Source organism: Mus pahari, chromosome 9 (genome assembly GCF_900095145.1).
Source record: "Mus pahari chromosome 9, PAHARI_EIJ_v1.1, whole genome shotgun sequence".
Taxonomy (NCBI): Eukaryota; Metazoa; Chordata; class Mammalia; order Rodentia; family Muridae; genus Mus; species Mus pahari.
In genome coordinates this window covers 61,913,171-61,934,104 of record NC_034598.1, presented here as the reverse complement: position 1 = coordinate 61,934,104, position 20,934 = coordinate 61,913,171, and the positions used below count along the sequence as shown (strand labels likewise).

Below are 20,934 nucleotides of genomic sequence, written 5' to 3'. Positions count from 1 at the left end.
TTTTTTTAATTAAAGGCACATACTGCAGAAAATATTACACAGTTTCTCCACTCAAATATCCCAATTTCATTTCTTTTTTCAATAGAATATCTTGCAAAGTGATTTTTGTTAGCTCTTTTCCATCTTCTGCCTGAAATGTATATTCTCGGTTTCAGGTTTCTGTTGTAACACAGTTGTTGACCACTGACCATTTTTAAGAAGGTGAAGATATTTCAGACAGGAAAAAGAAAATATTTTTAAGTAAATAAAGTTGGAATAATTAGTAAAAAAAAAAAAGTTAAGTAATTTTAAAGAAAATTATGTCTCCTTTCATCCAATACATGCAAACTGATTAAGGAAAAAACAAATGTAATATATAGATAATCAGAATATTTTGCTTTATATATAAAAAAGGACTTTTAATGATGAAATACCATGAAGTGCAATGGTGGAGAAAATTTTGCAAACAGATGCAAATGAATAATACTCAAAACTCATGCAAACAAAAATACTTTTGCTTGATTCTTAGTGCTTGCAGTTTCTTTCTTGTACTAAGTGATAATTCACAGAAAGGAAGATACAGATAGTAGATGTGTAAGAAACAAAAAGCATAACTATTTAAACTGTGAGGTAAATTCTAAATAGTTTGAACTAGCAAGTTTTCAATTTTTAAATGATTACACATTTGCTGTAATGGAGAGTTTGAGAAAATTGGACTTTACATGGGGTTGACAGTAGGATTTTACTGGGAAAGACTTTGTGATATATTTCTTGCCTTTTTCCCCAAATATATGCTTTTCCAGCCTCAAATTCCACTTATGGGAATCCACACTAGAAGACTCCAAATAAGCACAACAGAAAATTATCCGGGGTCCTCTCCAGAGGCTGCGTCATAAGGAGTCTGAAATTATTGAAAGCTCTCAGAATTTATTTTCATAAATGACTCAGGGGATAGAATAAATCTTCTTCATAGTTTTAAAATTTAACAGCATAAAGGTGTAGAAAGGGAAAATGTCTGGTATAATATATGTCAAATATTCCAAATTTTACCTCCGAGGATGATAAAGCAACAGTAGGTGTTAGATGAAGTGAAATTACGTCTTAACACTTTTTCTTTGTTGTTCAAAAGTATTTACAAAGCTGCATCTTGACCTTTATCTTCATATATCACCATTTCTACAGGCCTCTGTCCATCTCTACTGCTTCTAAGTTTTCCCATAATAAGATGATGTAGCATCACGGAACGGTCCTCACCTTTGCTCAAGGGCTTAGCTTAATTACTACACTATTTATTTATTTATTTATATTATTATTATTTGTGTGTTTGTGATCTGAGATATATGAACCATGTTCCTTATGACATGTACCATGGCACTTGTGAGGGGGTCAGGGGACAATTTCCCACTTTGGTTTTCTTCCTCCACTGTAGATCCTGAGGATCAATCATTCTTGGATGTTCTCATTGAGTGATATGGTTCTCTCTGCAGCACACTGTGCCACCTCATGGTGAACCAAATAAGAAAGGAAAATAGTGATGGCCCTGTGATACTTTGTGGTAATAATGAAGGGGAGAGTCAGAGTAGATTGGTTTTTGTCCTTTATGTGAATAGAACAGAACCTCAAATTTGTCCTCTGAACTCCCTTAGACATTGCCTATTTACACACACACACACACACACACACACACACACACACACACACACACGCACACAGCCATAACAATCTCTTAGTTTGCTTGATAGTTCAGTTATGCTTCAATCAAAATAATTAATCAAGTGCCCTGCATGTAAATTCATCATTTGATGGATTGAAATTCTACAGGGAAAGGAGTATTTGTAACATATGTAAAGAATTGAAATTTGATAGGGCACATAAACTGTAAAAGCAGTTCCAGATCTCAAGAATGAACTGATCCCTACTACTAACCTAAGCCTTATGGGCACATGTGTACAAACACAAATAATTGATAAATAAACAAATCACAGATTAGGAAAAAAATTAGCAAACTATGATAAAGTACAGAAAAATCTCAGTGGAGCACGTGAGGAATCCCAGCACTCAGGAAGCAGAGGCAGGTGAATCTCTGTGAGCTCGGGACAGCCTGGTCAACCCGTCAAGTTTGAGGACAGCCAGGGCTACACAGAGAAACCCTGTCTTGAACAACCAAAAGAAAAAAAAAAAGAACATGATAAATCTTATTATGAAAGTCACGTAACAATTAATGCAATCAAATCGTTTGGGACATGATTGATATGCTGTGGAATATTTGTTGCTGTCTCTCAGCATAAAACTTTTCACAAATGAATAATATTCAAGTACCACTTTGAAGTTAAAGTTACCCTGGTATTTGTGAGGGTAACTCTTTTGCTAACTCTTGAAGGTATTTTCTATCAAATGTTCTATGCGGCAGCAATGGCCATTGTGTAGAGCTCATTAATGAAGAGATCATGAGACTCTCCAGATTTTTTAACTAAACTTGCAGCAACACTGATAAAGCTTCTGCTGTCTTGGAAATATCCCATGGCTATTATTGACTTAGAGTTTGGGGCCAGGGAATATAATTCAGATACATAAACAAATATATCATAAGAAAGAGGATAACGTGTAAGTACGAATAGATAATACAGAGTTTAAGATAATGTGAAAAATCTTACAATCGTGGATTTTATTGTGGAGAGCTCAAGTAAAACATACCTGGCCAGGCTGAAGGCATCATCGATCAAGGCCGCACGGTTACTGACAGAAAGTACCTGTGAGTCCAGTTAGGAAAAAAGAAAGGGTGAGGGGGGTAATTCTGATCATTAAAACGACAGGTGTTCACCCTGCAAACCAGACAACTGATGAGTAGATCAAGGACATACCTCATGGTTCCTGATTAACTGATCGATCAGTAATCTCCAGTTCCTTAGGTCATAGTTGACTCTAAAGTAGCCGGTTTGATTGATGTTTCCAAGGATCCAGCTTCCTTTGTCTAAGTACGTTATTCTGTGATGTTCTGCAAGTAGCAGTTGACAGTAAGGAGAGTTTTAATTTTTTTTTTAGAGCTAAAAAGGAATAAAGTCTTTTAAAAGCCAGAAACAGCACTACTAAGAATTTGAAGAAAATGTCACCCTAAAATGTAACTGAAACCCGTTCTTTAATTAATCCCCTCATCTAAATCTGAAAAGAAAGTGTTGATTTTTTTACTCGTTATTACATCAATTAGTGAGTTTTTCATAATTAGCAATTTTGTTTTTGACACAACTCTTTATTCTATATACAGTTTCTATACTTGAAATAAATGTCATTTAGAATTATCCCACTATGTTCACATAGCTGTTAATTAGATTGTATCTGTGTATTTGCAGCTAGAACAAAAGAGGTCTTTAGACCTATATCCTATTAGCTTTACCCAGAGAGAAAGTAATAAAAAAAAAAAAAATAGTACTTATTCATTTAAAAGTCATTCTTGTATTTGGCGTTTTTCTCATGTTTTCCCTAAAAGTTCAAATAACTAAGAGACTTTGCAAAACCATCAATAATGATAAAACAAGGGAACCTGATTTGCTCAAGGCTCCAACAGTTCCACATAGAGTTAGAAGCAAAGAAAATGCTTCCTTCATAAAGGAAAAATCTGAACTTCTGTTCATGAAGTACTTCAATTAACAAAGGCCAGGAAACCTGTTAGAACTTCATATATATTTAATATTTAACTCTTTCAAATGTGGCATAAAGCTGCCTTCACTTGTGTACGGTCACCTATCATCATGGCTTTCACAAGACAAACATCATTCACAATTGTAATAATTTTTCTGTTGAACTTCAAGATTTACTCATGACGGAATTTGCACAGTGAAGTTGAATTAATATTTGCATTCACACACAGACACAGTTCGGGGTGCAGATGGAAAAAAAAAAACACTAGAGAAGAAAACATACTTGTATGTTTTAATTTCTACAACTCAAAAACCATAAATATTTTATCAAGATTTTATAAACAGAAGAAATGAAATATGCATGTAATCTTTTAAGAGAGGAATGTATAAATTACTATCAAGTAAAGAGTGCACAAGAAAGGTTGTATGGCACAGAGTAATTAATCCAATGTATATTACAGGCTAAAAATTTTTTAAAAATCAGCCAAATAACAAAATGTAATTGAAGCCAAATTTATACTTAACCCTATATTTATACTCTAAGTCTCACGTGGTCACAGGGTCTAGGGAGAGCCTACTGTGGTTTTACTAAATGACATGTTGTCAAACTGCCTTCCAAATGCGTATTCTTATACCCATGAATTTATGCATCTCCCACTTTCATCAGAAAGTTTCTTTTTGTAGAAGATATTTTTGACAAGCTAAAGTAACGTAATAGAAAGAGGCTTTAAATAATCATGTCTGGACTGGGAAAATTAAATCTTAAGTGTTGAAGATAATGTTTTCCATAAGTAATCCTGATTGCCTTCAAATATTCAAAACTTTTAAAAATTATTTCTTTTAGTTTTTGAGATTATTGTGTAATTACATCATTTCCCCATCCATTTCCTTTACAGGAGTCTCTCATACACCCCTCCTCACTCTCTTTAAAATGCATGGCCTCTTTTATACTAAATGTCATTACACACATAAATGGAAATGTACATTATATTTTTGATTATATTCCTAAATCCATAATCTGCTCAGTCTGTATAATGTCACTTGTATATATGAACTCAGGGCAGATAATTTATTATCAAGTATCCAATTGGTATGATCTTCCATAGGGAAGACAATAGCCGCTGCTCTAGGCATTCTATAGTTGCTTGTAGTTCTTTGTATACGACTGCAGTTTCCTGGCCTCTTTCCCATCCACAATAGCATCTCTATTATTGTCCATGATCAGCGCACGCATAGGCAGTCATGCCAGTGAGACCTTATGTGAAGAGCTTCTGTATACCCAGGATACAGCATCTCCCAGCAAACTCCATACGTTCTGGCTCTTGTCCTTTTGCTACCTATATTCCACAGTGTTTCTCAAGCCTTAGGTTTGGGGGATGTTTTCTAGATGTATGCATTGGGCGTGGACTCAACAACTCTTCATCTATTGGTGGTAGTTTTCTGCAAATGGTATCCTTTTAATAATTAAAGAATAGTAAAACTTTGAATTCAGTTAAGTTAAATATGAATTTGAAGTTGATTATGAACTTGGCCATAAGTCATTTATATTGACATGTTGAGGTATAGTTTGAATATGTTTGACCCAGGGAGTGGCACTATTAGGAGGTGTGGCCTTAATGGAAGAAGTATGTCACTTGGGGTGGGCTGAGTCCTTCCTTTTAGCTGCCTGGAAGCCATTCTTCTCCTAGCAGTCTTCAGAACAAGATGTAGCACTCTCAGCTCCTGGCTGGACACTGCTATACTTCATATCATGGTGATGATGGACTGAAAATCAGAACCAGTAAGCAGGCCCATTAAATGTTGCCTTGGTCATGATGTCTCTTCACAGCAATGAAAACACTAACTAAGGCAGAAGTTGGTAAAAGAGACTAGGGTATTGCTGTGATATGCCTGACCATGCTTTTGTTTGGAAGAATGTGAATTTTGCTTTGTGAAGTTTGGTTTTGGAAAACAGCTGAAAGCTTTAAGTGGGACTTAATGGTCTAATAGGGAAGCCTTTGTTGCTGAGGGTGATTTGAACTGTGGAAGCCTGGCTCTAGAGGTTTCCGAAGAAAAGAATTTTTGTATGTGGCCAAGAGACTATTCTTCTGGTATTTTGGTGTAGAATATGGCCACCTTTTGCTCTTGCCTGAAGAGTCTGCCTGAACCTCAGGTGAAGAGAGTCAAATTAATTGCATTGGAAAAGGAAATCTCAAAACAACCCATTTTAGATTCTGTGCTGTGGTTTACTCTCATGAAGAGCATTTTGATGAAATATAACAAAGAAAAAAGAAAAAAGAAATAATACAAAATGTATTGTTCAAAGAGTAAAAGGGTGCCAGGAAGTGCAATGGAGCTAAATCCTGTGTTCAAGGATATAAACAGATCAAGGTAGTGGTGAGTGTGCAGCAAGATCGAACCCAGGTAACCTCATTACTTTTGCATTTGCTGTTGAACAAGTAATAGCTTTATCATATTATGTATTACTATTATCTGGTTATTGTTTTCATTTGGACTATTAACCTGGAAAGAACTACAATCCAGAAATGGATGACACATACTTTTGAAAAATGTGGCCATGAAAAGCTAAGGCCCAGGAATGATGGCACCTTTAATTCAAGGAGACGAAGGAGGCCAGATCTCTGAGTTCAAGGTCAACCTGGTACAGAGAAAGTTCCAAGTAGAGGAAACCTTAGGTCCAGGTATAGTGGTACATGCCTTTAGTCTCAGACCTCCGGAGACAGAGGCACACAAATCAAGGTCAAGGTCAAGGTCAGTTTACAGAGCAAGTTCCAGGACAACCAACCTTAGACAGTGAAGGAGCTGGAAAACAGAAAGCTGGTGATGATGTAATAGAAGGAGGGCAATTTCAGCTCCATCAAGCAGCAGAATTCAGCTACTTCAACCACATGATACTGGCTTTAGAGTCAAGAATATAAGGGAATAATGGGACAATTGGTGTTGGTTAACTGGAGCTAAGAAATTAGCTGTGATTAAGAAGAGACCAGCATCACTGAGGTGAAATCTCCTAGGGAGTGTTTTCTGAGAGCACAAAGAAGCTGTGCTCCAGAGATTGCCAAGGTTGTGCCTCAGGAGGCAGCTGGCCCTGGTAAGGTATAAGAATCACCCAGGTGAAACTGGTTTTGAAGGCATGAAGGGATCATGGAGAGCAGCAGAGGTTTAGTACTGTGAGAGGCCATAGAAGGCCATTGGAAAAGGTGCAGCCTCAGTTGCAGTTGACCACTTAGCACTGAAGGGATCATGCAAAGAAGTTGAGGGTTGGCACCATGAAGAGAGCCTATGAGAGGCTTCTAGTGAAGCCTGATTGCAGCATAAGACTCTAGAGACTTGGAGATGCCATTACAATGGGATGATCACCAAGAACAGCAGCCAAAGTAGAGTGGAGTAAACCAGAGATTAGAGTGCTTCAGAGGGAAAAGCTGGAGAAATGACCCAAGCCCTTTGGAGAAGATCATATGTGGATCCCAGACATTGTACCAAGAAGGTATAAATTTACATTCCCTTAGATACCCAAAAATGCTAGAGATATCAGAGCCATGGGATGCATGCTCATGAAAGCTGCTAAAGGAGTAGAAACAACCCCAGAGGAAAGTTTCTTGTAGTCAACAAAGCTGAAAGGAGTCAGAAATCTGAAGAGAACTTTATATCATACATGGAGCTGCAGAGTTTGGAGTTTATCCAGCTGGTTTTTTGTTTGTTTGCTTGCTTGCTTGCTTGGCTTGCTTTGGTCCCTTATTTCCTAACTATGACATTTCAGAATGGAAATGTATATCCTGTGGTGTTGGAGGTATGATATATGCTTTTTGACTTTAGAGGGGATTGCAGCTAAGTGATTGGATGGATCTCAGAAAATACTTTGGACTTTTAACACTGTTGAGACAAAGTGTATTTTGGATCATTCTATGGCAAGGTATGGCCCCATAGACTTACACTGAACAAGCCTGTAGGGACCAAGGAGTGAACTGTGCTGGTTTGAGTATGCTTGTCCCAGAGAGTGGCAGTATTAGGAGATGTGGCCTTGTTGAAGGAAGTATGTCACTTTGGAAGTGGGCTTTGAATCATTCCTTCTAGTTTCCTGTTAGCCAGGCTTCACCTAGAAGCCTTTAGATCAAGATGAGGTGGGATTGCAAGCTTGTACAACCACTCTGGAAATCAGTCTGGCAGTTCCTCAGAAAATTGGACACAGTACTACCGGAGGATCCAGCAATACCTCTTCTGGGCATATACCCAGATCTTCCAACTGGTAATAAGGACACATGCTCCACTATGTTCACAGCAGCCTTATTTATAATAGCCAGAAGCTGGAAAGAACCCAGATGTCCCTCAATAGAGGAATGGATACAGAAACTGTGGTACATTTACACAATGGAGTACTACTCAGCTATTAAAAACAATGAATTTATGAAATTCTTGGGCAAATGGATGTATCTAGAGGATATCATCCTTAGTGAGGTAACCCAATCACAAAAGAAGTCACTAGATATGCACTCATTGATAAGCGGATATTAGCCCAGAAACTTAGAATACCCAAGATACATTTTGCAAAGCACAAGAAAACCAAGAAGGTGGATACTTCATTCCTCCTTAGAATAAGGAACAAAATCCCATGAAAGGATATAGGTACAGAGACAAAATTCAGAGCTAAGATGAAAGGATGGACTATCCCCATCCAGAGATCCATCCCATCATCAGCCACCAAACCCAAGATTCTGCTGAAGGGACCCTGATACCGTGTCCTCTTGTGAGGCTATGCCAGTGCCTGGCAAACACAGAAGTGGATGCTCACAGTCAGCTATTGGATGGAGCACAGGGCCCCCAATGGAGGAGCTAGAGAAAGTACCCAAGGAGCTGAAGGGGGATGCAACCCTGTAGGTGGAACAACAATATGAATTAACCAGTACCCCCTGAGCTCTTGTCTCTAGCTGCATATGAAGCAGAAGATGGCCTGATCGGCCATCATTGGGAAGAGAGACCCCTTGGTCTTCCAAACTTTATATGCCCCAGTACAGGGGAATGCCAGGGCCAAGAAGTGGGAGTGGTTGTGTAGGGGAGCAGGGGCGTGGGGGAGGTATAGGGAACTTTTGGGATAGCATTTGAAATGTAAATAAAGAAAATAGCTAATAAAAAATTTAAAAATAAAAAATATGTAGAACTCTCGGTTCCTACAGCATGAACCTTGCCTTGCTTCCTACCATAATGATAATGGAAAGAACCTCAGAACAAGTAAGCCAGCCCGAATTAAACGTTTTCCTTTATAAGAGTTGCCTTGGTCATGGTGTTTCTTCACAGCAATGAAAAATCTAACTAAGGCACTGCTTTTATTCCTAGTCTCTCCAGGACTTTTATTTTAAAAGGGTGCTGTATTTTGTCAAAAGACTTTTCTCAATCTATTGAAATGATCATTTGGTTTTTGTCTCCAGTCTGTTTATATGGTGGATTACACTTACCCTACTCATGTAATGTTCAACTAATCCTGCATCTCTGGAATGAAGTCTACTTGATCATGGTGGATGATGTCTTGGATATGTTCTTGAACTCAGTTTGCAAATATTTTATTGAGAATTCTTGCCTCTATGTTCACAAGAGAAATTGATATTAATTCTCTTTGTTTGCTTTCTATGTGCCTTAGGTATATTTTTGTGGTATTGTAAAAATTGTACAATGCTCCTTCTGTTTCTAATTTGTGGAATAGTTTGAAGAGTATTTGAATTAACTGTTCATTGACACTCTGGTAAAATTCTGTACTAAAACCTCTGTTCCTGGGCTCTTTTATTTTTTTCCTCGAAGACTTTTACTTCCTGCTTATATTTCATTAGGATTCATAGTTCTATTTTAACTGTTTAACCTTGATTTAACCTTGATAGGTGGCATGTGTTTAAACAATTATCCATTTCTTTTAGGTTTTCTAATTTGCTTGACAACAAATTTTAAAGTTTGTTTTTATGTTCCTGTGGACTTCCTTGGTATCTGTTGTTATATCTTCTTTTTATATCTAATTTTGTTAATTTAGATATTTTCTGTATACCTTTAATTAATTTGGATAAGGGTTTGTCATTCTTGGTGAATTTCTCAAAGAATCAATTCTTTGTTTTATTAATTCTTTGTGCATTTTTTGTTTCTGTTTTCTTTATTTAAGTGCCACATTTCATTGTTTCTTGCCTTCTAATCCTTTAGGTTATAATTTCTTTTCTTATGTTCTAGATCTTTCAAGTGTGCTGTTATGTTACTCTTATGAGATATGTATATTCTTTTTAATGTAGACACTCAGTGCTATGAACTTGTCTCTTAGAACTGCCTTTGTTGTGTCTCATAAGTTTTGATGTGTGGTGTATTAATTTTTATTCCATTCTATAAATCTTCTAATTTCTTTCCTAATTTATGTCTTTATAAAATTTTAATTCAGTATACAAATTCTCAGTTTCCATGAGTTTGTAAACTTTCTGTTGTTTCTGTTATTGCTAATACTAGCTTTAATCATTTGTGATCTGGTAGCGTATAGGGTGATGTTATTTTCCTGTATGTGTTCAGACTTGCTTTTTGTACTTGTATGTGGTCAATTTCAGAGAAAATTCCATGGAGCTGCTGAAAAGAAAGTATGTTCTTTTGTTTGGTGATGTAATGTATGTATAGTCAACAATATATGTCTAATGAGCTTAAATAAGCATCTTAACTGAATAAACTCCACTTATATGTAAATAAATACATTTGATAATTTTACTTTTAAAGCTTGTTTATTTTTAAGTGTGTGTGTGCATGTGCATGTGTGTGTAGGTAATGAACACGTGTTTATAGGTTCATGCAGATATAAGAAGACACTGAATCCATGAAGGTGGAGTTACAGGATGCTGTGAGCTATGCAAAATATGTTCTGAGAACCAAACTTGGGTATTCTGTAAGAGCAGTACATGCTTCTAAACACTGTGACATCTTTCAGACCCACATATGTAAATAACACTTTTTAGTGTTGTTTTCTAGTTAAGCTGTAGCATCAAGTTTAATATATGAACAAATGACATACATTTTGCAAACATCAAATGATAACATACTTTACATTATCAAATTCATTTTCCAAAGCTGTTCCTTATGGACAAATTGGATAAGTGACATTTATAAATCCCATGTAATTATATTAATTCTGATTTTTATCATTCTATTAAAAATATTATAGATTCTAGTCAAATGAGTGTATAGATAAAAACATGATAATAATCTCTATATCGTCTACACTGCCTGAATAAAATAAGACAGGCATCAATTGTTTTAAAGTATTCTATTAATAAACGTATATCCAAATCCTGAAGATATTACTATTCATGAATATTTGTATGGGTCTATTACAAATGAGTTCTTTGGGAAACAATTCCCAGAAAGATTTTGTAATAGATTTTAAAATGTCTTTGCAATACTTGTTAATTACATGCCCAAAATGTTCTGCAAATTAACTAATAGCAGACAATGAATTTTAAAAAGATCTTTTCTGATGGCCTAATGAGGTATGGTATTTGATGAGTTCTGTACTAAAAAAGTATGGAAGTTATATTTCAAATGTTCCTATAATTGAAAATTATATATATGTGTGTGTGTGTGTGTGTGTGTGTGTGTGTGTATCCAAAATGGCACACAACTGACACTATATCAATGTACAGAAGAGTTGGTATTTTATAACACATTTAAAGTAACTATGGGAATAACAACGGAATGCTGGTTAAGCATTTATAGGCAAATATGCTACTTGTAGGACATGATATTTAAAAATAAAATAAGAGGAAAGTCAGCTAAGACAGTATATATGATGATATGGGACAAACCATTGCAGAGAGTATGGTATATGTTGATCTTTTTCACTAGATTCTTATGAAAATCCAATGAAGTAATATCTCTTGAAGCCCATAAACACTCATATGCAAGTGCAAAACACTGTGTTGTGTAGAGAGTGGTCCACAATTGTTTCTTGATTTTTCAGTAAAGAAGATCAGGGACTAATTGTTGGGCGGAAGGTATAGGCAGGACTGCCAGGTCCCAGGAGGAAAAGGCAGAATCAGGAAAGGATAGAGGAGCCTTTTAAGATGCAGTGCAAGAAGAGAATGCAGCAACTGTGTGAGGTCTGGGTGGGGGTGGGGGTGGGGGTGGGGAGCTGTGGCAGGTGGCCTCCACTATAGATGGGTGGCCAAGGATGTTTGGCAGGGGCTAGGTAGGACTAGCCACTGAAGTTTCAGGCAAGTGGAGAGACAGAGATAGTAAATTGTAAGGACAGACTTTTCCAGGTGGGAGAAAGGAATGCCCAGCAGTTATGCCTGGAAGGCAAGTTGTAAAGTTACAAAGTATGTGTGCGCACTCCTGTGCATGTGCATGTGTGTGTTTGTGTGTCTTTTATCCACCGGTCTCAGGTGGGAGCTAGTAGTGCAGTCACCTCCTCTACCAAAGGTGGGTATAACAAACAAAAGGGAAGCCAGGAGGGGTTAGCAGTACAACTGGTCCCAGGTATTAGAACTACCCCCAACAGTGTTGAGGAACCAACAGAGCACCAAATCAACCTGTTATAAATATAATAGTGTGTATGTGCGTGTGCGTGCATATGTATGTGTGTTTGCGCACACGCATGTGTTCATGAATTGAAGAAAAGAAAACCAAACTCAAAACAGCAGACTTTCACTTGGGTAGACAACTGGCACACTGGGCAAGCATTCATCAAGACTTGATCATCACATTTATAAAATGGGAATAAAAGATAATCCTAATTTTCAGTGTTTGTGGGTCATAAGTAAATCACTTTGGAGGAAAGCCATACATTATGCAATTTTTAATATTTGAGATTAAATTATCTTCAGTGTTGTATTTGTTTCCTTCCCTCCTTTCACCATTCATAAACACCCAATTAACATGCAAGTATATTCATAAATGTTTGGATTATTTGTATTTTCATAGTAAGAATGAAAAATACTTTAACCTTTTATATTTTTAAAAGCAGGTACACAAAATACATTTAGGATATAATAATCTGCATTTATCTGTGATTTAATTATGCATCCAACATGTCCTTAAAAGGAATTGTCAATAACATGTGAAAAACTAGATGAAATTTATGGATATTACATACCAGTGACATACCTTAATATTGCAAAAATGAAAGGCACACCAGCAATAATGAAACTGCAAACACTGACTAGCTATCATAATTAAACGTGTAATTTATTTCACCTTGTGGTGATAGGAATAAATCATTATTTTTAATATTTTTAAATGATTGTCTTCATTATAACTTGATTTTATTTTCAACCTAATTAGACAAAATAATATGGAAGAAAGGATACAAAAGTCAGTCTTCCCCACTGAACTCTCTTTCATTCTATTGATAGTCATCAGAATGAAAGCCTTCACAACGAAGTGGACAATATTTAAAATGGAAATGAACAGGTAGTGCAATAAGGTAATCTTTCCATTCTCTTTCTTACATGTTTCCTTACTTATAAGGTTTTTGTAGTGGATTGGCCTAATGCTACTTGTATTCTAATGCTAATCTGGGGCCTCTAAGATTGGTTACCTACATGTAAGACACTGAGTGACCCTGTCCCCAATTAACTGAGATTGGTAAATAAAGATGGCAACAGCTAGTAGTTGGGTAGAAGAGGTAGAAGAGGGGTTGAAGTTTCCTGGGCCTAGTGAGGGAAAACCACATGGAGGTAAGGAGGAGAAAGAAGTGGCCAGGGAAGAAGAAATGTGCAGGCGAGAGGAGAGCCACCATGGGCTAAGGGCCAAGAGAATGTAGCCCAGAGGGCTGTGCAGTTGGAGCTAAGATCAGCCCAGATGAAACATTGCAAGTAATAACTTGGGTTTATCAATAGGGAAATAGATTCTAAAAGCATGGAGTGTAGGCAATTGTGCTGCATAAGGCATATTAAAAATTATAAAGGCTGTATATTTCTTTCATCTGGGAACACAAATGGTCTAAGGTAGGGAAGAAGCCTTAGGCCAGGATCTTTAATATTTTCTACTATAGATTTTTCAAGACACACTTACTTCAGATGATATCTCCTGCAAGCCTAGGTATCTCACCTTGACTATGCATACACCGAACAGAACATACTCTGGGTTAATGTTAAATGGCACACTGTCCTATATAGATGGAATAGATGTAGCTTTGGGGTGGGAAGGTGTCCTATACTTACCACAGTCCACTATTGCAATACTCTCATAGAACTCTGTGTTTACAAATTGTACATCTGTATATAAAATGATCATATCCACATAGGTGATGTTAGATTAATACTCAGCATAAGTGAAAAGGTTAATTTTAAGAAAAACACTGTGTAGATATTTAAAAATAATCCCCAGGCATAGTCATCGGTAAGACAAGGAAATCCATGGCAGTTTTGTCCCTGCTCATGTGATTAAGAGAATGCTATGACCAGAGCTTCAGGGGACAGGTCTGAGCAACATGTTCAGGAGGAGTCACATGATCCCTACATCTGACCATAGCTTAAATTAAAGTGTCTTAAGTGTAAAATATGTTTACATTTTTCTGGCTTCCCCATTCCCATACCACCTTCCAAGAACACTCTCTCTTGTATCTGAGGATTACTCTTCCATATAATGTAAACAGTAGCAACATTACAATGGCAATTTTGTGTTAACAGTAGCAACATTACAATGGCAACTTTGTGTTCTCGTTCATCATTTCCTAATAAAATATATGGATAAATAAAACAATTCTGTGAGTGGAAACAAGATTGATAAAGATAAGTAAGTATGGAATCGGATCATGGTATAAATACCAATTGTGAGAAAGAGAATGAAGAAAATTTAAGCATTTTATTTAAAATGAAGAACACCAAAATGTTTTAGCATTAGCATTTTGATTCATCCTCATATATACATATACATATATAATAATATATGAATATAGAATATATATCCCTTACAAGATAAATATCTATGAGGAAATCAATGCTTCTTCATACTTGATTTTACTCAAAATTAAAAGCTATGTGATTTTAAAATGCTTCCTAGAGATTAACAAAATAATACAAATCACTAGCCTGTGAGAAAGCGGTAAGAAAATCAAAATATGATCACACTTGATCATCCAAATCTAAATGAAATGTTACATTAAAAGATAATTGTCCTTTTCTCCAAGCCACCAAAAAAACAGAAATGGAAGAAACCTGTTTTATACTCTAGCATGAAGGATACAGATTGGGTTTAAAAAAAAAAAAAAAAGCTTTTTTTCTGACAATGAATTGAAATAGCCCTCTATTTGATTTATTTGAAGATATTTAGAAAGCGAATGGAATTTGATTTCTTTCAGCTCCTTGAGGCCTTATTCTAAGGAGGGTGTTTGATATCTTTCCTAAGTCCTTATAACTGGCCCTACCATTATCTAATACCAAGGGAAATATTGTCTTTTCATCCTTTATAGAGACAACCTGATGAAGAAAAGGTAGTCAGGGAATGAGCTTAAAAATGAGATCTCTGCTTTAGCATCCTTCATACTCTGCAACGATTTGCAATTATATTTCAATCACATTTTAGATTATACATTTATACAGTTCTGAGAAAATTAATACTATAACTACCTTTGCCTTTGGAAGAAAAAATTAATATTTACATCAGTCTAAAATTAAGCTATTTAGAAACCATATTGTGCCTAATTTCGCAGAAGTGATTACAGTTACCATTTTCTACTTTCAATTTGTCTTTATTCACGTTTTGTAGCAGCTGAAAACAGAGGTACAGATTCTAAACAATTATCTGGCTGCAAACAGTTTCCTGGGAGAGAATTTATATTTTACCTGATTTGTTAGACACCCAAATAATTGCTTCTGAAGACACATGGCTTCTATTTCCTACCACAATGGTTAATGGAATCTGCCACAGGTAACTGGAAAATAAAAGAAAGCTTTAAGAATCAAAACTGGCATATCAGCTATACTAAAACAAAGCAAGCAAGCATTGCCTATACATCTTCAGTACAGTTTTTAATTGCTCATTTTGGGAAAAATATACTTAAACCATCAATAAATCATTGAAATCAATTAGCAAATAAATCTCAGGCCTAAACAATATATACAAAACATAAGCTTACCTTCCCAATGCCACCAAGGAGACTTGGTGTTTACAAGTTTTAACTTGAATGCAAAGAACTTCTACAAAACAACTTATCTTGCAAACATAGATTTGCATTTTAGAAATAAATGCAACTAAAATCTATAAATTCATGCCAAGCTGTTTAGAGATTAAAGTCTAAAAATAGGTCTTCTCTACTTTTTTTCCTGGATTTTAGACTAATAGACAATTCAGTATTTTCCTACATTTACATATTAACATTGTCTTTATTTATTGCCTAATACATCAGACAGGCATGATCCACATATTTTATACAGAGAGATTAATATGGAAAACCAAAGTACTCAGCAAAGAATAAAGAATAAAAATGATCAGTTTTCACAAAAATTCAGAGCTATATAGAATAATGTAGGACACACTTCATGTTCTAGTTTCCAAAATGAAATTTCTCAGTTTGTGTGTCAAAGAGCCAGCAACTAGAGGGTTAACCACAAATCTCACCTATTAAAAGGAAACATTTTATTTCATTTACTTCTTCACAGGGTAAAAAATAAAGGTCTAAACTCATGGATGAGGTGATATCAACTTAATCTTTAAGTAGCCAAATATACATGAAATAATTTTATCATCAATATATCAACTGCACTTTGGTTCCTTCTAGAATTATTAAAAAAAAAAAAAAAAAGCTATTTTAACCTTGCAATTACATCGTAAGAAATCAATACCCGAAATATAACAAGACATTTTGTGCACACACAGTAACTGTGTGAGTGAAAGGTGTGTTGAAGAGTTTTAAGAGTGAGCACTTGAAGTAATAGACGGTGTAATGAGCATGTCCAGACCCCTGGGCCCTCCTGTCTTCCTCAGTGGTTTTCATTTCACAGTGAAGAAACATTTAACGCTTATTATTAGAGAAAGGCAGAATACATGTGAATATATGTGTGTATATATTGTTGGGAGAAGAGAATTCTTCATAAAAGTACTATAAATATTAAGGAAAGATCAATATAAAGTTCTGCCATCAACTCAGAAGTAAAAAGAAGCCTGCCTGGGTTGGTGGCTGTGATCCTCTGTAGAGCAGAGCTTTAAGAAGCAACTTGGCATATGAGGAGACGTTATGCAATATTGCAAAGTAGTGATTTCATGTATTTAAAAATGCCACAAAAAATGTCCCACTGTCTAAGTAACAAGATTCTGGAACAAATGTCATGCTAAGTCACACATCAGCCAACTTTATGAAATCTTTAGTTATATAAGGATCTTTCTATGCTGTAATACAAGGACTATGTATGAAAAATATAATTACTGGCTTCATAAAACCTTTTGAGTACGTTGTAATCATATTCTAATATCTCCAGGCAGAAAAAGAAAACAAAGAATTAACTCATCTTGGAAAATATTCACAACTTACTAGATATTTTGGCATAGATGAGCAAGTTCTATTACATCAATGAAATACATTGTGCAGTAAAGAGTTAAGAAGGCTCAATTCAAATACAAAATAGAATTGGTATTGAATCTTTGACCAGAATGTCACAAGGAAGTAAATGATCAATAATATTAAATTGAGACAGTTTAATTGAAATATAGATTTTATTTTTTTTTAAATAGAAAATCATTCCTGGGACTAAGTGATGCTTTGACTCAGCATCAGATCCCTTTACATGTTGTGTGGTAAGTACTCAGGGTTTATGAACTCCGTGTGCTTCTAGCAGATATAAAGCTCTCTGGTCTTCTGCATGTTGTCACAGCCCAGATATTACCTTCTGTTTTAAAAGATCAGGCTAAGGCTAGTATAGTAATGAATGTTATAGGTCAAAAATTATTTTTGTTCAAAATTTATCCTGTCATACTTTGTTTCCTGTAGGTTTCTCTACATCAGTGACACTATGTCAAGAGAGCAGTTCTCAGAGACCTGGTCTAGTCTCTCTCTACCATTGTATCAGCAAAGTACTTCCTAGCAAAGTCAAGGTTGATGCCTGACAATGTTGATCCTGGACCTAGAGAGGGAGGGAATAAATGGGAGCATTTGACACTGCATTTCCCAGAAAGAGTACAGCAGACACACTGCCACCCTCTCTGACCATAGTGAGACTGCAGCAGGGCAATGTGCATTGCAAGAATCCGGAGAGTTGAGTACCAACATCAAGGTATATCTAGAGTAAGCCCTTGCTTTATTGCTGGAGACAAGTCTCAGCGAGAAACAAGTTTACCCTATATATCACGTAAAGTTATAGCACACACTTGTAATACCCTATGTAAACACGGGAGGCAAAGCCAAGATGACAGAATCCAGATCATATAGTCCAGCATACATGATGATGAACAAGAGATCCTGCCCCCAAACAATATAAAAAGCAATGATTGACACCTGAGGTAGTCTTTTAACTGCCACATGTGCAGTTTGGCACACAAGAGCACACATACACACACACACACACACACACACACACACACACACACACACACACTGAATAAAAATAATGACCTTGCTTTCCTAACTCAAAATCTCTATAGAGCCTTCAGAAAGTATCAAAGAATTTCTCAACCATGGCTCTGTATATCCATGTCTGGAACAAGTTAACCTGGAAATGACTTCAAGACCTCTGAGGGTCACAGCCAACTGTGTGTTCCAGGTCTCATGGAGATCCATAAGTGATAAAACCAGATGCCTTATTTTCCAAAGAAACAAGAGAGAACAGAGTAATCCAACCAAAACCTCTAATCTTGTTTATTAATTTTCACCCTGTCCCTCTCTGTGCTCCTCCCCACCCCTACCACCCCGCAATCCACTTTTATTAGAGCATCTTATAAGAAATGAAACTGGTTAATAAAACTTTTATCTCTTTTCAGCTCATCATTTAATATAAGGAACAAAGGAGAAAACATGGAATAAAACTGATAAGGGTTGCAAAAGAAAGTTAAAGTAATACACCATGATTCTAGACAGATATGATTGATGGGAGAAAATGACCTCTGTAAGTTCGAGGCTAGCCAGGAATGCATAGTGAGTCTGGGACCAGATTGGCTACACAGTGAGATCCAATTTCGGGAAAAACTCCACCATACAGGAAGCAATTGTGTATGTTTTATATCTAGCCAGTGAGCTCAAGCACTAATTGAGAGGAAAAGAACATATGTTGATCCTTCATGGCCCCACTAAAGCATGGCTATTTTAGGGTCTGTATTATGTTCCTTTAACTCATACATTATTAACTACAGAACAACGGTTTACTGAGCTTTCCTAGATTGTTAGTTTCGGTTCTCATTTGTCCTGTAAGGCACATTTTGTTCAGTTCTGCTTAATTCATGGGCAATACATTTTAACTATTGAATTTAATTCTAGAACTATTCATAAAGAAGTGAAATCCCAATCTTCTCTTTTGAAAGTCACCATGTTAATTCAAAGTTCTGCCTTCTGAAACAAATGCTGTTACACCGAAATTTAAAATCTTGAGGAAGGGATAGAGAGAAGGTTCAGTGGTTAATAGCATGAGCTGCTCTCCCAAATACCCAGGTTTGAATTCCAGTACCCATATGTAACAGCTATCTTTAACTCCAGTTCCAGGGAATCCAATGATCTCCCGGGACACTAGCTATTCACATGGTGCATAGACATACAAACTGGCAAAACATCATACACGTTAAATAAATTATTGAAAAATTGAATTAAATGGTTTTTAAAATCTTGAAGAAACACAATAAAAGAAGAAGCACAATGAAACAGTAAATAAAAGGATTAAAACAGTGGTCCACATATATTTTAGGACTTCCTTAACAAATAGTTAACTATTCGTCAAAACTTTTAAATGCAAAATATTCCTCAACAATTTAAAATATTAAAATGTAAAGCAACATTTAGAAATCACAGACAGTCTATGATGTGTGTTGTACCTGCTGTTTTGAAGTTGAAGTGCTTTAGTTTTAGAACCGATGTCATAAATGAAATGCTGTTGGGTGATATGTATTCTATTTTCTGCCGTCGTGTTTCCCAGGATGGTGATAACAGGATACCCCATCTGGAGTGTCCACTGATCCATTACTTCTTGTATGTTCACGTATTTTCCATTCCTTTTTAAAGCCTTTACAATGAAAATTGTATAAATTAATCTATTAACACTTCTTGAAAGCATGGTTAACATTAATCTGTTCTCATTTTTACCATCACTTCAATAAGAAATGATTTAAAAGCAGTAAAGCTAACAGTATGTACTAGTAAAATTAATTTTTGCCTTGAGAGGCTTATATGGTTATATTCCGTATATACAGCTAAGGTTTACTAAAATTAAAATTTTACATAGCAGAACATAAAATGTGAGTTATTGTTAGAGCAAGTACTTTAGCATTATTTTGCGTCCCTGATAGGTCTAGTATAATGTAGTAAAACTTTTCTAAAAGCTTCAATTTTTTTAACATGAATCTATCATACCACATTAAGATATTATTCAAAAGTGTTGTTATGATTCTTGCATAAGACCTGTGTATTATCATACTAGTTAAAATCTCAGCATGGACTGCATAGAGGAATCACAGACTCTCACACTAAGGAGAGGAGCCGGTGGCAATTACTGACCAGGGGGAGAAGGCAATGAGTTTTCTGCAAGCCTGTGCCACCCCCAAAGGGTTTCCCATGCTTCTCTATATCATAGAGATGATCCTACACCAACTCACACATTGGCAGCACTGAAGGGATTTTTTTTTATTTGATATTTTCTTTATTTACATTTCAAATGCTATCCCGAAAGTTCCCCATACCCTCCCCCTGCCCCTGCTCCCCTACCCACCCACGCCCACTTCTTGGCCCTGGCCTTCCCCTGTGCTGGGTCATATAAAGTTTGCAAGATCAAGGGGCCTCTCTTCCCAATGATGGCCAATTAGGCCATCTTCTGCTACATATGCAGCTAGAGACAAGAGCTCAGCTGGTTAGTTCATATTGTTGTTCCACCTACAGAGTTGCATCCCCCTTCAGCTCCTTGGGTACTTTCTCTAGCTCCTCCATTGGGGGCCCTGTGCTCCATCCATTAGCTGACTGTGAGCATCCACTTCTGTGTTTGCCAGGCACTGGCATAGCCTCACAAGAGGCCGCTATATCAGGGTCCCTTCAGCAGAATCTTGCTGGCATGTGCATTAGTATCTGGGTTTGGTGGCTGATGATGGGATGGATCCCCGGATCGGGTAGTCTCTGGATAGTCAGTCCATCCTTTCATCTTAGCTCTAAATTTTGTCTCTGTACTTATATCCTTTCATGGGTATTTTG

General features: G+C 36.3%; 1 protein-coding gene across 2 annotated transcripts in view; it reads right to left on the bottom strand.

The window, feature by feature from the left end:
* Positions 1–20,934, bottom strand: part of Trhde (thyrotropin releasing hormone degrading enzyme) — a 388,187-nt gene that overhangs the window by 84,119 nt on the left and 283,134 nt on the right. For both annotated transcript variants that reach the window (XM_021204999.2, XM_029542439.1), the window contains exons 9-12: positions 19,572–19,759; positions 15,404–15,492; positions 2,841–2,974; positions 2,674–2,729 (exon numbers count right to left, since the gene is read on the bottom strand). In XM_021204999.2, coding sequence (XP_021060658.2) covers positions 2,674–2,729; positions 2,841–2,974; positions 15,404–15,492; positions 19,572–19,759 — 467 coding nt within the window. The remainder of the gene's footprint in view (positions 1–2,673; positions 2,730–2,840; positions 2,975–15,403; positions 15,493–19,571; positions 19,760–20,934) is intronic.